Source organism: Pipistrellus hanaki (genome assembly GCF_964339955.1).
Source record: "Pipistrellus hanaki genome assembly, chromosome: 2".
NCBI classification, from domain to species: domain Eukaryota; kingdom Metazoa; phylum Chordata; class Mammalia; order Chiroptera; family Vespertilionidae; genus Pipistrellus; species Pipistrellus hanaki.
Window position 1 is genome coordinate 190,245,041 of NC_140504.1, and position 16,232 is coordinate 190,261,272.

General features: G+C 42.8%; 1 protein-coding gene and 1 long non-coding RNA gene across 11 annotated transcripts in view; one reads left to right on the forward strand and one right to left on the reverse strand.

Moving 5' to 3' along the window:
* Nucleotides 1-5,052: 5,052 nt before the first annotated feature.
* LOC311617107 lies at nucleotides 5,053-8,333 on the reverse strand. The gene is made up of 2 exons (XR_014794056.1): nucleotides 8,277-8,333; nucleotides 5,053-5,233 (listed from the first exon to the last, which is right to left on the reverse strand). It is a non-coding gene; the product is annotated as an uncharacterized lncRNA (long non-coding RNA).
* A 187-nt stretch (nucleotides 8,334-8,520) lies between these two features.
* The window catches only part of UBR4 (ubiquitin protein ligase E3 component n-recognin 4), a 120,763-nt gene continuing 113,051 nt past the window's right edge, over nucleotides 8,521-16,232 (forward strand). For all 10 annotated transcript variants that reach the window (XM_084875209.1, XM_084875212.1, XM_084875211.1 and 7 more), the window contains exon 1: nucleotides 8,521-8,765. In XM_084875209.1, the coding sequence (XP_084731335.1) occupies nucleotides 8,590-8,765 (176 nt within the window). In that variant the 5' untranslated portion in view covers nucleotides 8,521-8,589. The remainder of the gene's footprint in view (nucleotides 8,766-16,232) is intronic.

Genomic DNA, 16,232 nt, shown 5'->3' on the forward strand with positions numbered 1-16,232 from the left:
TCTTGACTATTGTGTGTGCACTGGAGCAGATGCTAAACTTTAATCATTCCTTTGGCCCTGTTATTAGCCATCAATCTTTGTCAGGCTCTTTCATTTTAACGAAAGGATGTTACTCCTCTCCTCTGCTTTAAAGAGTGTGAAATTATATGGCTCCATTCTTATCTTTTTTTAAAAAAATTATTTTGATTTTTTTACAGTGAGGAAGAGAGAGGGATAGAGAGTTAGAAACATCGATGAGAGAGAATCATCGATCAGCTGCCTCTTGCACACCCCCCACTAGGGATGTGCTCTCAACCAAGGTACATGCCCCTGACTGGAATTGGACCTGGGACCCTTCAGTCCACAGGCCAATGCTCTATCCCCTGAGCCAAACTGGTTTCGGCAATTGCTCCATTCTTGAGCACAAATGGAAGATACACCCCCAGGAAGTTTAATGTAGATCTTCTTGGCCAGTATCTCACCTCCTTACTAAAAAGCACTTGGTTGAAACAGACACAGACTCAGAGCAGACTGGTGGTTGCCAGAGGGGAGAGAGATGAAGGTGAGGAAACAGAGAAAGAATAAGTACAGATTGGTAGCTACAAAATAGTCACAGGGATTTAAAGTACAGCATAGGGGACATGGTCTGTAATATTGCACGAACTACAGTGGCACTGGGTACTGGAAATATTAAAGGGGGAACACTATGTAAAGTATATGATTATCTGATCACTATGCTGTACACCTGAAACCAATAATATTGAAAGTAAACTAATTGAAGAAAAATAAAAATGATTTTTTTAAAAAAAGCTCTTGGTACAGCTTACACAACCACAAATGATATACACAATAAAATGAAAATTAAGGTGAAAACAGCAATGAGAGTGAAAAAAACACGACTCCAAGGAGTGGTTCAGACAGTGTGGTGGGTCCTCCACCCCCAGTGAATACATAGAATTCGTCTTTCTTTAAGCTAAAGTCAGTCCCTAGCTTAAGGCAGACCAGCAGGAACCCAGCTGTAGTTCTAGATGGAATTTTAGGACGGCATTTTGTTATAGCCTACCCTCAGGAATGGATTTTAGAACTAGGTGCTGGATTTATTCTAGAGATGTTAAGGATGTTGTTGATCATATGTAGAGGAACAAGGAGGAATTTCCCTATGGGCTCAGTATCAGAATAGTGTCTCTTAAATCACTCATAAATATATTTTTCCTTTGATTTTAAGTAGAGCATGCATGTTGTAGAACAAGATTTTAATGCAAAAATTACTGTGGACTAGTACTAATAATCATATGGTAGCCAGGTTAGTGTCCTTGTGTTCCAGGTTCTTTCTTAATGGAATCATGCTATTTAATTCTATTTGTTTTTTCAACTACTGCCTCTTTAACATCATGTTTTCATGAAAGAGGCCCTAAATTCTTTCTGGAACAAAATATGATAGGAATTTTAGATTTGTAATTTGACTACCCTTATAAATTGCTATTCTTTTTTTAAAGCTTATTACATAAGCTACAATGATCAGAATCATTCCAAGTCTATTTACTGACTTCTCATTTAAAATTTCGTTTTTAAGTAATGAATTATTGTTTTTTTTACATTCCTTATTTGGAATGCTTTTTTCCCTTCTCAAAATATGCCTTGTCTCAAATCTAAAATCCTCCCTAAAGCCTTCCCTGTTGATTTTGGCTACCCAGAACCTTCGAGTTTCCTGGCTGCTCACCACACAATTTCCCGAGTGATGTATCCCAGCATTTTATTACTTGAGTCGTTTTGTGTATCCCAGAGATTGACAAGCTGTTTTCTGAATTCCCCACAATCGTAAGCATGAAGCTGCTATTTTGACTAATAGTTTCCCCAATGCTAACACCTTCATAGGAGACAGGATATTTGTCTTCATTTCTTAAATTTATAGTGCCTTATGGTGACTTAGTAAGGATTTCTTACATTGAAATGCCAAGAGGTAGTCCTACTCACCTTTTCTGGTATGCCCTGGAACACAGGCTCTGGCAAACCCTATTATGCTACATTAAAAAAATGCTCACAAGATCAACATGGGAAATGAGCTTTGTGGTACCATAATTTCTATCTTAAAGAGGAAGGAAATCTCAGTATTATATTTGTGTGTACTTATATAAACAAAATAAAGAGAACTGTGATTACTTAGACTCAAAGTCCAAATAGGCTTTGAAAAACAATCTACACTAATAAAAGAGAAATGTGAAAATTGATCATACCTCCACAACACCCACCAGCCTATCAGGAGTATGCAAATTAACCCACAAAGATGATGGGTTAATTTGCATACACAGGCATGAGCGGCTGGGTGTTTGGGATGCCTTCTATGAGGGGGCAGGGGGCGGGCAGAAGGGGCAGAGGGAACTATATGAGCGGTGCTCTGGCCAGAGCCCAGAAGGCTCTGGCTGGAGCAAAGACTGAAGGCAGCGGCCAGAATGAAGGCCTGGGTCCCAGGTGCCGGCACCCCGGGGAAGGAAGGCCTATTGCACGAATCTTCGTGCAATGGGCCTCTAGTATTCTATAACTACATTAATATTCAAAATTTGATAATTATTATTCCATAATCAAAACAAGGTAGACGATACATTGTCACATTTATTTATTTATTTATTGTAAAATGCAAATGGACCATCTACCTTTCAATAATGGAGACATTGGTACTTCATATGAAGGAACTGCTTCATATTTTGTTGCCAAGTTATTTATATTAAAAGACTACATTCGTGCCGAAACCGGTTTGGCTCAATGGATAGAGCGTCGGCTTGGGGACTGAAAGGTTCTGGGTTCGATTCCGGTCAAGGGCATGTACCTTGGTAGCGGGCATATCCCCAGTAGGGGGTGTGCAAGAGGCAGCTGATCGATGACTCTCTCTCATCGATGTTTCTAGCTCTCTATCTCTCTCCCTTCCTCTCTGTACAAAATCAATAAAATATATTAAAAAAATAAATAAATAAAAAACTACATTCGTTACCATCCATGTTCTGCGCTCACATGGATGTTTCCCTTATCCTTCCTCTCTCAAAACCAGTAAAAATATTTTTTTAAAAAGACAAAATACATTATTAAACAATACCAAAAAAAAAAAAAATAATAATAATGGTAGAGTCTCCCTTTCAAAACTTTCCCCAACCCTTTATGTCCAAGATAACCACTGAACAATTTGGTATGTATCTCTCCAGACCACATAATGTTTTGCAACTTGATTATATCAGTCCTAGAAGCCCGATGCACAAAATCTGTGCAAGAGTAGGCCTTCCTTCCCTCGCTGCCAGCACTGGCTTCCCTCTGGCACCTGGGACCCAGGCTTCCCTCCGGCTGCCAGCAGGCACCTTGCAACCCCAGCTTCATCTGGAAGGGTGTCTGGTCTAATTAGCATATTATGCTTTTATTATTATAGATATCACAGACAGCTTCCCATATTAGCAATAAGGATCTCCCATACCCCTTTTTATGGTCACAAGATTGAAATTCTTGTGTTATTCCATTAGTGACTGTTAGATCAATTAAGTGCTCTTTCAGGGGAGTCTTTGATTTACTTAGACCGGGGGTCGCCAACCAGTGGTCTGCGGACAACTGGTGGTCCGTGACGTCTGAAAGGTTGGTGACCACTGACTTAGATCATCTTTCCCGTAAAGATTTATAAAGGATGTGTATACCCTTCCTCTTCATTTTTCAAGGAGTTTGAGTGTAATGTTAGTTGAGATTGACCAACCAAAATCCCCTTTCCCACCAGCACTAGGGTTATATACATTTCTAATCCATGGCACTGAGATGGTACTGTTTTCAATATAGAGACTAAGGCTATTTAGAAGTTATATTTATAAAATATTATAGCTACACATTTATACTGAAGAACACTTTTGTCTATTATTGCCTAAACATGCAATATGAAAGAATAAAAGTTAAGAAAGCAGAAATAATCATATTTACTCATATAAGTTTCACTGTATTTATGGTTCTGGTGAAGTTTTATATCTCAGGTGCGATGATAGAATAAGATAAACTAGCAACTAATAAGCAGAAAGCCAGCTTATTGATGATAATGAAGATAGGAATCATAAAGAGGATTAGAATACTTATGTCTGCTAGTTGGAATATATATCTATGTTCTTTCCTTTGAAGAAATCTGGATAATAAGTTAAAATGTTATCTTAAGTTTGCTTAGTTTTTGTGGAGTTAGAATAGGGGGTGTAAAATCCTATGCGTGTTTTTTTTTACCAGGCATCTATGATAATAAAAATGTAATATTAAATCAACCGAACAGCAGAATGACCGTCCAGATGACCACGCTATGACATGCACTGGTGCCAGGCCAGCCAAGATGGGTGCAATGCAATTAGTTAGGGGCCCCGCCATCACCCCTCCATCGTCCCGCAGGAGGGGGCCCAGGTTACCAGTCAGCAGGATGATCAATTGCAGGTGGGGGGCTCCATAATTGGCCCAAAGAGGGAGGCCTAGGCCACCCTCTGTGAAGGGACCAATGGCAGAGCCCTGGCCTGGTGGTTGGTGCCTCCCTCTGCTGGGTGATCGATTGTGGAGCAGAGGGAGGCTCAGGCCATCCAGCTGGTGGCACTGTGATGGGTGGGCAGGGCTTCATTCTGCGGGGCAATCGATTGATCACCCTGCAGAGGGAGGCCCAAGCCAGCCAATTGATTGCACCCCATGCCTGTTGCCCACAAATGAGGCAACTGGTGGTGGGGGTTGGGGGTAGAGCCATACAGATGGCAAGCAGTGGCAGTGGTGGGAGTGGGGCCAGCTGCCAGCAGCTGGGGGAAGGAAAGGCCTAGGGACCCTACCTGAGGGGTCCTGGATTGTGAGAGGGCGCAGGCAGGGTGAGGGACAACCCCCCTCTCCCCAGATGAATTTCATGCACCGGGCCTCTAATATATGCATAAGAGACAAGAATATTCACTTCCGCTGACCAGAAGAGCCCCTTCCTCCCCCAAAGGATACATTATAATCGTTTGATTGCACTTTTCCTAGACTAAGTATACTACCTTCCTTCTGTTAAGTGCCTGTCAAGTGTCTTTATACTCTAATCATAAAGCATTTACAAAGTTTTTAAAAAAACTTTTTATTCTGTTACAATTTCAGACTTACAGAAAAGTTACAATAGTACAAAGAATTCTCAGATACCTTTCATCAGATTCTCCAAATGTTAACATTTAACATTTTCATTTTATCCTTCTTCCTCCTAGCGTCTCTTTCAATCTGATGGTCCAAAATTCTGAGTATAAATCTGAAACGACAACAATGACAGAACTGAGGACTATAAAAACATTTCACAAAACAAAACTCTTCTGATAGATTTTCAATTTTATGTGTTATTTGTTTAAAGTTGAATAAATATATCCAAGCTTCATTTTGTAGGAGAATTTGCCAATGAGTTAATTCACATTGGCTATTACTGAACACTTAAAAGTTGAATGTTTACCTTTTTATAATTTTAATAATTTCAACTGTGTTCTCTCCTTCTCCAGTTCCCTATATGTCCTGCTTCCTGCTGTTCGGTAAAACTGACATTGTATTCTAGACTTGCACAATTGACAAAATTATTTGTCTTAAAGCAAGACAACTGCAAGGCACATTTTCTTCTTTAAAATTCTGCCATACCAAATGCACTATTATGGGGGAAATAACATTTGTGGGTTACAATGACTGTACCCTATTACTAAATTAAATCATGTTTCCAATCTATTGCCTTATATTTGTTTTTTAAAATATATTTTTGATTTCAGAGAGGAAGGGAGGGGGAGTGAGGGAGAAAGAAACATCAATGATGAGAATCATTGATCGTTGCTTCCTGCATACCTCCCAGTGGGGATTGAGATCCCAACTTGGGCATGTGCCCTAGACCAGAATTGAACCTGGGACCCTTCAGTCTGCAGGCCGAACCTCTAGCCACTGAGCCAAACTGGCCAGGGCTCTTTACTTATTGTGAATTACCAAAACAGAGCTACTCCATCTGCAGTATTCAATGCTGCATTAGGAGTTTCCGCAAAGTGTGCACTCACTATTGGTTCATGTAACTTTGTTTTTTTTTAATATATTTTATTTATTTATTTTTTTACAGAGAGGAAGGGAGAGGGATAGAGAGCTAGAAACATCGATCAGCTGCCTCCTGCACACCCCCTACTGGGGACGTGCCTGCAACCAAGGTACATGCCCTTGACCGGAATCGAACCTGGGACCTTTCAGTCCGCAGACCGATGCTCTATCCACTGAGCCAAACCGGTTTCGGCTGGTTCATGTAACTTTGTAAAAGCTTGAGAGCAGATTGATTTCTTTTGGCTCCTGGGAACTAATAGTAGCCATGGTCTATTCATCTAATTGTTTCTAAACACAAAGTATTATTAGAGTTTACTTCAAGCAACTCTGTATCAGATGGAATATTTTTTGAAAAACAAAAAAGAAAGCCAATATATCCTGCCTTTGGGGATCCTCTTGCTGTTGTTCTTGCTAGATTGAGGTATCTACACTAATAAAAGAGAAACATGCAAATTAACCATCACTCCACTATGCCCACCAGCCAATCAGGAGGAATATGCAAATTAGGACAAAGAGGGCAGGACACCTACTTGGTGGGGGTGGGGGGAGACCCTGTGGCGAAGGGATCTACAGAAGCAGCACTACGGCTGCAGCAAAGACGAAGACTGCAGACTCTGGCCAGAGTCTACAGCCAAGACCAAGATGGCAACTCCAGCCTGAGTCTGCAGGGAAGACAAAGATGGCAGACTCCAGCTGGAGTCTGCAGTGAAGATGGAAGACTCTGGGTGGAGCCTGAAGCAAAGACAGAAGGCAGACTGGCCAGAGCGAAGGCCTGGGTCCTGGGTGCCAGAGGAAAACCGTTGCTGGAAGCCAAGGGAAGGAAGGCCTATTGCATGGATCTCTTCGTGCAATAGGCCTCTAGTAATTTATAACCACTAAAGTGTACACAACAAGTACATAGCTCAATAAATAGTACTGTGTGTCTCTACCCCTAACCATGACTTGTTCAAGATACAGAACTTTCCCAGCTCCCTCCTAGTCTGTACTCCCACATTAAACCATACCATTCAGCTAAAGCTGCTTAATTTTGAAGCCATGGTTTCCTCTAAGCCTGGCCTTCACTGGATTTATTTCTAGTACGAACTAGGTCTTTTCTTACTAAAAGTGCAGATCAACCACCAGGTACCAATTTATTCATCCGCATTACACTGGTAACAAAAGCTCTGCCCAAACTTGGGACAGTTCAGGGCTTCAGGATTTCCATACAGGCTCCACGGTTCTCGCAAGATTTTTGTATTTAGGCAGATGGTCCACAGGCCTAGTGCTCGTCTACCAAGATCTCACATGCACAAGAATGCCCTTAAGGTACGCATACCTTTCCTGGAGTCAAATGGCTTTTTCCTCTTAAATCTGGCATCCAGATCATTCCCCTTCCTCCCCTTCTCCCCCTCAATAAAACCTAGACATTATGCCCTGTGAATAAAAGCTTACCTTCTTTTTTTTATAAAAAAATATATTTCTTTATTGGTTTCAGAGAGGAAGGGAGGAGGAGAGATAGAAACATCAATGATGAGAGAGAAACACCGGTCAGCTGCCTCCTGCACACCTCCTACTGGGGATCGAGCCCGCAAACCCAGGCATATGCCCTTGGCCAGAATCGAATCGGGGACCCCTCAGTCCGCAGGCTGACGCTCTATCCACTGCGCCAAGCCGGCTTGGGAAAGCTTACATTCTTTCTTTGCCAGTAGAAAAACAGGAAAACGGAACCTTACGTGACAAACTGAAAAGAGCGAATCAAAAGGTAAAGGGGCCAAAACAGGTTTGGCTCAGTGGATAGAGCATCGGTCTGCGGACTGAGGGGTCCCAGGTTCGATTCCAGTCAAGGGCATGTATCTTGGTTGCGGGCACATCCCCGGTAGAGGGTGTGCAGAGGGCAGCTGGTCGATGTTTCTCTCTCATCCATGTTTCTAGCTCTCTATTCTTCTCCTTTCCTCTCTGTAAAAAATAAACATAACAAAACAAAAACGTAAAGGGGATGTGGGTGATGTGGGTGTGAAGGACGTAAAAACTAGTGATCCCCATAATAGCGGGAGGTGGTGTGGGAATCAGGAAGCTTTGTAAACCGTAAGGCGCCTTAGTATTACTATTATGAGCAATGGAGATGAGAAGTGGGTGAGTGATTAGACTTTGGCCTCCTCGTCTGGTCCTCAGCGGTCTCGGGCCGGAGCCATTCGCGATTCATAGCCTACTCCGCTGCACTGGTCTCGTCACCTGAGCCCAAGTGCTCAACTCACCTTTCCCGGGCAGCGAAGGCACTGCTCTCACATGCACGAACGACTCCCAGGGCGCAGGCGTGGAAGTGAGCGCGCTCCCGCCCTCCCGGAAGCGCTGTGTCCTGCGCATGCGCAGCAGCCTCGGCCTCTCTGCGCCGGCGCCGCGCTAGGCCTGTGGGAGCCGAGGGAGGCCGTCCCTGCGCGTCGTGTGTTTGGGCCGGCGACGGCGGCGCGCAGTCTGACGCGACCGATTGCGTCACTTCCGCCCCCTCCCGGGAGGCGGCGCTGGGCCGGTGGCAATCCCCCGGAGGGAGCCGCGGGAGTAGGACGGAAGATGGCGACGAGTGGCGGCGAAGAGGCAGTGGCAGCAACGCCAGCGCCCGGGGACCCGGCGACGGGGATGGACACGACCCCGGGCTGGGAGGTGGCGGTGCGGCCCCTGCTGTCCGCGTCCTATTCCGCCTTCGAGATGAAGGAGTTGCCGCAGCTGGTGGCCTCAGTCATCGAGAGGTACCGGGCGGCGGCCCCGGCGGGGCGGCGGAGCGAGGGGGAGGGGAGGTCGTGTGGGACCGTCTGGACCCGCTTCCCCGGCCACCTGCTGCCTTTTGGGGACCTCCGCCCCAGCCTGGGCTTCGGGGCTCCGCGGCCGTGGCAGACGTGGGCTTGTCCGGGGTTTCCTTCCATCAGCCTGTGGAAATCACCCGTGCCTCAGTTTCCCTCCTGAGCAAAACTTTGGAGGTCGGCCTCTCAGGAGGGAGTGGTCGCACCGGTTTGTGTGTTGAGTGACTGCGATGCACCTGGCCGCGAGGGGAATGGCCCCCGGGCCGCCCCCTGCGTTAAGGTCAAAGCGCTGATGAGTTTGCATTTCTCGCCGGCACTCAGGCCCCTCGCCTAGGCCCCGGCCGAGCCCGGGGTTTCCATTGGGGCCCACCAGGCAATTGGATAACGGTCTCTCCGAGGGGCCGTGGTCCCCGGGGCACGAGCTGTTTCAGCGACTGAAGCCACTGGTGACCGCGGGTGACTCTCTTCCAGGGTTGCACTGACTGTCTGTTTCTGCCATAACGGTCTTTGATCGGAAGCATTGCCGTGTGGTAGTCTGAGAGGATCATTTCCACAAAGTCTGTGTTCACTTTCTCTCTCAATAAAACAGCTTCAGACTCTCTCGCATGTGGGGCTGCTTATATGGTCTGGCCTTTTTGTACAGAGATTCTGAGATTGGGAGGGCTGTGTTAATCGGAAGGCGGTGCTCGCCTTTTCCTGGCTTACTTGCTCAGAGCAATCTTTCGTCAGCTTAATGGTAGATGTGCTTTTAAAGCTAGTCTCATTTCCATTTTTCTAGCCAACCTTCCTTACTTCAGCAACTCCCTGCAGTTGCTAACTGGGTCATTTTAGCTTCATGCCAACAAGGGTCTATCTAATTGTTACCCAGAAGGTTAGAAGTTGCTATTTATTACTAAAGGAAAGGCCATGATTTGAAATATTTTATTACAGTGCTTATTTTAGGTTTATGTTGCTTTGGATGCAGTTGTTGTTTTTTTTAATTATAATTAAATAATACAGTAGTTAGGTTTGGTAACAGTTTTGGTCACAGTTAACTTTACAGATGGGTCTTTCTATATAATTACTAAGCCAAGAATGTTCTGAAGATGTAAACAGGTATCAGAAATACTGCTCTGAAATGATGTAGCCCCTTTTTAACTGTTTGAAACATTTGGATTAGTGGTATATTTTCCTGAATTATACTTGTCAGTCATGTTACTTATAATGGACAGTGTTATGCTTTTTAAAGACCAGTTGCTTTTATGTTTTTGTGGAAGTGAGCTGAGTAGGTGAGTAGGTTATAAGTCATTTGTTGACACCCACCCATACATCTGCTATTCTGGGCCCATGCCTTTTATTATTATTATTTTCCATTGATTTTTTAAAAATTAATTAATTAAATTTTTTTAGAGTGAGTGTAAGAGACGGGGGTGGAGGGGGGGAGAGAGAAATAGATGTAAGAGAGAGACATTGATTGGTTGCCTCCCTGGATTCAGCCAGGGATCAAACGAACCTGCAACCTGGGTATGTGCCCTTGACCAGGAATCAAACCAGAGACCCATCAGTCCTTGGGCCGGTGCTCTAACCACTGAGCAACCGGTCAGGGATGGGCACATCCCTTTTAAAACCATAATAGTTAAGCAACTTCCTCCAACCTGTAGAAGGAGCCAAAACCAAATGCATCAAAGTGGGTTTGAATTTTACCACATAAGTAATGGCGGCCCCTCCTACATTCTATGTTAGCTGAGATAACCAGAGCTGCCCGAGTTTGTGGACCTCGTAAGACCTCTCTTCATGGTTTAGAAAAAAGGTCCAAACAGATGGCTGTTTAGTAACAAAATTTTATTGGAAGGCAAGAGCTTCAAAGTCTTTGCTGATTTTTGTGGCTCAGTTAACTTTGGAAGCCCATGTGTCCTCTTCAGACTTTATGAGAAGAATGTGATCTTAAGAAAAATTTCCAAAAGAAACAGCTGGCTTACAAGTTCTTGTAGTTAAAAACTAAAATCACTCAGTGACAAGTTTGGTGCACAGCAGAGGTTGGCACACTTTTTCTGTAAGGAGTCAGACATTTGCAGGCCATATCCTTATAAACAGTCAACTTGGCCCCCTAATGGGCGGGCATGGCCGTGTTCCCAAATCTTACTTGTGGACACCACCGTGTGAATTTCATGTTACAAAATATTATTTTTTTGATTTTTTTCAGCCATTAATAAATGTCAAAACCATGCTTTAAAATTTTTTTTGATTGAGTTTATTGGGGTGACTGATTAATAAGGTTATATAGATTCTATAAAACATCACCCATATACTGTAGTGTGTGTTCACACCAGAGTCAAGTCTCCTTCCATCACCATTTATCCCTCCTTTACCCTCTTCTATTTCCCCTCACCTCCCTTTCCCTCTGATAATCACCACACTGTCTGTGTCTATGAGTTTGTTGTTTTTTTGCTTAACCCCTTCATCTTTTTCACCCAGCTCCCCACCCCACCTCCCCTCTGACAGCTGTTAGTCTGTTCTCTATATTTATTAATCTGTTTCTATTTTTTGTCAGTCTATTTTGCTCATTAGATTCCACAAAAACCATTCTTTTTATTTATTTACACACACACACACACACACACACACACACAAACACACACAGGCTGGCCAACCACCCATGTACCCTCTCCCTGGCCAGGCTGGCCAGTCCCCTCTCATGCACGAATTTATGCACTGGGCCTCACACACACACACACACACACACACACACACACACACACACACACACTGAGTGGCCAGATTATTATGCGTTCGAGATCATAATAATCTGGCCACTCAGTGTGTGTGTGTGTGTGTGTGTGTGTGTGTGTGTGTGTGTGTATGTATGTATATTATTGATTTCAGAGAGTAAGGGAGAGAATAAGAGAAATATAAATGTTAAGAGAGAATCATTGATCAGCTGCCTCCTGCATGTCCCCTAGTGGGGATGGAGCCCGCATCTGAGACATATGTCCTGGGACCCTTCAATCCACAGGCTGATGTTCTAGCCCCTGAAATAAACCGGCTGGGGACACAAAAGCCATGCTTAAATGTGGACTGTATAAAACAGGCTACTGGCTGGATTTGGCCTGCAGGCTATAGTTTGCCAACCCCTGATTTGGAACACAAAAATTAGTACTGTGCTGTTAGTATTGTGTTTCTCAAGTTTCATTTGCCTTTCAAAAAAAATGAAATGAGGGTGTCAGAATGATGGAAGTATTTCTTGAATATCAAGTTGTGGCCACTGAGTATAGGACCAGACCGGAGCCCGCACTGTGCAGGGGCTGTGGTGGGCTTGCTTTACTAAAGTCTGTGGTTGCCACTTTCATCTGCAGCTCTTGTGGTTTTTTCCCTGGTCTGCCTGCTATGCTTTTCTTCCTTGCCTCCAGGGATCTTCTGTTTTTTTTTTGTTTCAGTCTGCTACTTTCTGTTTCCCTTTTTGATGTCCCGGTTCCATCATGCCAGCTCTTACTTTCTATCTGGCGCCTATTAACCCATTGAATTCCTCCATTTATTTATTTATTTATTTATTTATTTATTTATTTTTTATTATTGGGGATGATGACTGCTCAGTACCCTCTATTCTATTTTCTGTCCCTGTTCTTTCATATTTCATACTTTCATAATTGGAATTGACCTTTGGATTAGAAGAAAAGATAGTTAGAAAAAAAATCCCTAGGTCCTGACCCTGTTACATTTGGCTTGGTAACCAAACTAAGGAAACAAAGGAGGAGTGGATTAGCATGAAGATATTGGGAAGGTACTTTTGAAAGTGTCAATGGATTTTTAAAAGAAAAAGGTACTCTGAGTTTACTTAAAGGGGAGTTATTTCTAAAGTCTTTATTGTTGAAAGTATTACAGATGTCCCCCTTTTCCCCACATTGACCCCTTCTAGCTTGCACCCCCTCCCCCAGAAAGGGCAGTTACTTATATTTCTACTGTCTGTACCTAGCCTGTCTTTTAGTAGTAAAGACTGAAAGTCTTTTAAACACCATTACTTTTCCAGACCAGAAATAGAGCTAAGACTAGCTTAATGGAGCACATGTTATACGTGGAAATAATATAATTGCTGAATGTAGCCTTATGTTTTAAAGTACTGTAAAAAAATTTCCTTTCTTAACTTTGCGCAAGATATGGTGATGAGCATGGCTGTCTTTGAACAATTTGATGGACTCTTCGTTTATTACAAAAAGAAATTGCCCCTTTCCTCTGAGCCAGTCCTTCCTAGGTTGTCCTGGCCTCCCTAGTGATAAGCCTCTTTGAGTCTCTGCCTCCCAGTTATTTGTTAAATTTAAGCCAGAGAGACCTACTTCGGAAGGCAGAAGCTGTTGCAACAGAGTCATTTCCTAAAAATCTTTTTTAAATATATTTTTATTTCAGAGAGGAAGGGAGAGGGAGAGAGAGAGAAACATCAGTGATGAGAGCATTGATTGGCTGCTTCCTGCATGCCCCCTACTGGGGATTGAGCCTATAACCCGGGCATGTGCCTTTAACCCAGGACCCTTCCATTGAGCCAAACCAGCCAGGGCCATTTCTTAAAGATCTTGAAAGGGAGAAAGGGATGCTAATGCCTTGCTCTTTTGCATTTATATACTATAGGACATATGTTTGTCGTTGACATATAGAAAAAAAGCCCACCACCTGATAGAGTATCACTGTGAGATTAGTAAGAGTTACTGGTTCCCTGTCTTAGTGTCACATTCACCCCCAGTTTGTCAAGAATGGGAGGGACATATCTGAAAGCTTTCAGTTCTTTGATTAATATGTATTAAATACTCCGTGGCATACAGCAGATGTTCAGTAAACATGCTATTTTAAAATATAACTCATTAATGGATTCATTATGCTTATTTGTTTCATGATTGTATCATGAAACATGTAAACAATGGATTCTATCCTTGGAGTTTATGATTCTGATGAGTTAAAAGGGGTTTGTGGAGTTTTCACAGTTTCCCCAAAAGATTTGAATAGTATGTAATCCAAGAGGGAGGAGGGAGGTGAATTCATTTTTTATTTTGCCCTCTCAGATTTCTACCTCTTCCTAAAAAAGCTAGACTTATCCAGAACCTTCCAGTCCTTTTTGTTTACATGTCGAAGTGGATTTCTCTGACCTGGCTGCTTAGCTGCCGTTCCCCTTTGCACTCTGCATCACATTTATTTTGTGTGGAATATGAACACTCCATCTTTCAGCAATGTTTCAGTGGTGCTGTTGTTGCAAAGTTAGAAGAAGCAGATCAGATGTTTGAGGAAGATAGCCTGACTTTAAAGTCTCTCTATTTTTCTTCCTCTGTGTTATGTCTGTCTTCAATTTCTTCATCCTTCCCCTTCCTACCAAACTTCTTGTCCCCCCCCCCCCCCCCCCATTTCTTTCCATCCTCTGATATCCATCAGGTTCTTGGGGAATGGGGATGGGTCAGGAAGTGTGGCAGCACATCTTTATTAGGTGACTCATACATGCTTGTTTCTTTAAAGTCAAGGGATATGACATTGTTATTGACCACATGTCTATTCCCTCCAAGTGGTTTGAAAATAATTTCCTCAGGTTTATCCTTGATTTGCCCTAAGCAAATTATAAGTGGAGCTTAAGACTGCTCCATTCCCCCCCCCCCCCCCCCATCCTAGTGTCCATCTTTCCCAAAAGTGCATTCTTATTTATTTATTTATTTATTTATTTATTTATTTATTTATTTATTAAAAGTGCTCCAGGCATGCAACAGCTCTGGCTACCAACACAGGCATTAAGCTAGGATGAATTAAGTAAGGATTGCATGTCTGCTTAGCCCCTGACAGATATACGAGTAACACTGCTAATCAGGTGTCTTCTTGCCCATTGCTAGAGCACATTCCCAGGTGTGCGAGGGGGTCCAAAGTGTATTCTTGTTTCCTTATTGAAATAAGGCAGTTGTGTTTTCTAGGGCAGGAAGTAGGGTTTGTTAAATCATATTGGGGCAACAGTGAACCAGGTAATTAAATGAGTTTACTCATATATTTTGCATCTGTTTCATTGACTGGGAATGAAAACAGAATAAGTTCATCCTTTGGGTGGCCTTTTTTTTTTTTTTTTTTTAGTTTTAATAAACCTATTCAACAGAAAACATGGGGGTAAGCAATTCTGAAGTTTTGAAATAAAGCAGAGAAGGTAAACAACTCAGTAAAATACACCAATTTATGGGGTGAAAAACTTTAGAACAATGAATAAAAAAGCATAGGGATGGAAGTGAAGGAACACCTAAGTAAAGAAGTAAGGGGATTTAGTAGGGAATTTTCTGCTGAATATGGTATGTCCCTTATCAATGTGATGGTCACTAGAAACTGAGTGCTACTTGGTTTAAAGGTTTTCGTTTCCTCCTTTTAGTTAACCTGACAAATAAGGAGAAATGATCACTGGTGGAACATCATGTGTTCCATAAATATTTCTTCTTGGTGAAGCAGTTGTTATAAGTAACTGATCTTTGATAAGTACCCATTTATCCATGATAAATCCCCAAATAGCAAAATGTTTGCAATGCCAGACTCTTAAGTGCTATTTGAGGTAATTCATCACTCACATTGGCACCTTCTGAATCTCGAGCTTGGATTTTTGGCTCCTATGTTGCTTTGGCAAGTGGGTAGAATCCTTACTGTTTACATTTCCCTTCCTAGGCTGATACTTGTGGTTAGAGAATTAACTCATTGAGGAAACTATGTAACCACATTGCTCTGCTCTTTAATAAAATACAGTTTAATCTTTTCTTTGCCTTCTTGTTTCATGGATTGTGGATTAACATTTGATTTGAGAGAGAGAATGGTATAAATGTATCTAGCCTGTAGACCTAGTTGGGCTCCAGGCTTTCACTGAAGAGGTTATTTCTTCAGTCAAAGATCAGGGATGTGATTAAAAATCACTGAATCTGTGCCCTGGCCAGGTGGCTTAGTTGCTTGGAACATCATTCATACACCAAAGGATTGTGGGTTCAATTCCTGGGCAGGGCACATACCCAGGTTGTGGGTTCGATCCCTGGTTGAGGCACGTACAGGAGGCAACCAGTCAATATTTCTCTCTCACATAGATGTTTCTCTCAAAATCAGTAAAAAGCAAATTCTCAGGTGAGGATTAAAAAAAACACACAACTGAATTTGTTGTGAACTAACTGTAATCTACCAGGAAAGGGGTGGGGTCAAGAAGTGAATTTTAGGTTTGGGCAACAATTAGATTATTTCCTCCCTTGAGTTATTGATTTTTTCCCTCTCTTCAGTTTTTGGAGTTATTGCATATGGACTAGCCTTGTTTGGTCTTCAGAAGGGATCACTGTATCTGTATTCCCAGTAACAGGGTTTTAAGGACTTTGGTCTACCCCTTTTGGCTAGTACATGACATTATTAGATTTTGGTCTTTGCCAATTAGTAATATAGGACACAGTGGTATCCTGTTATGTTTTC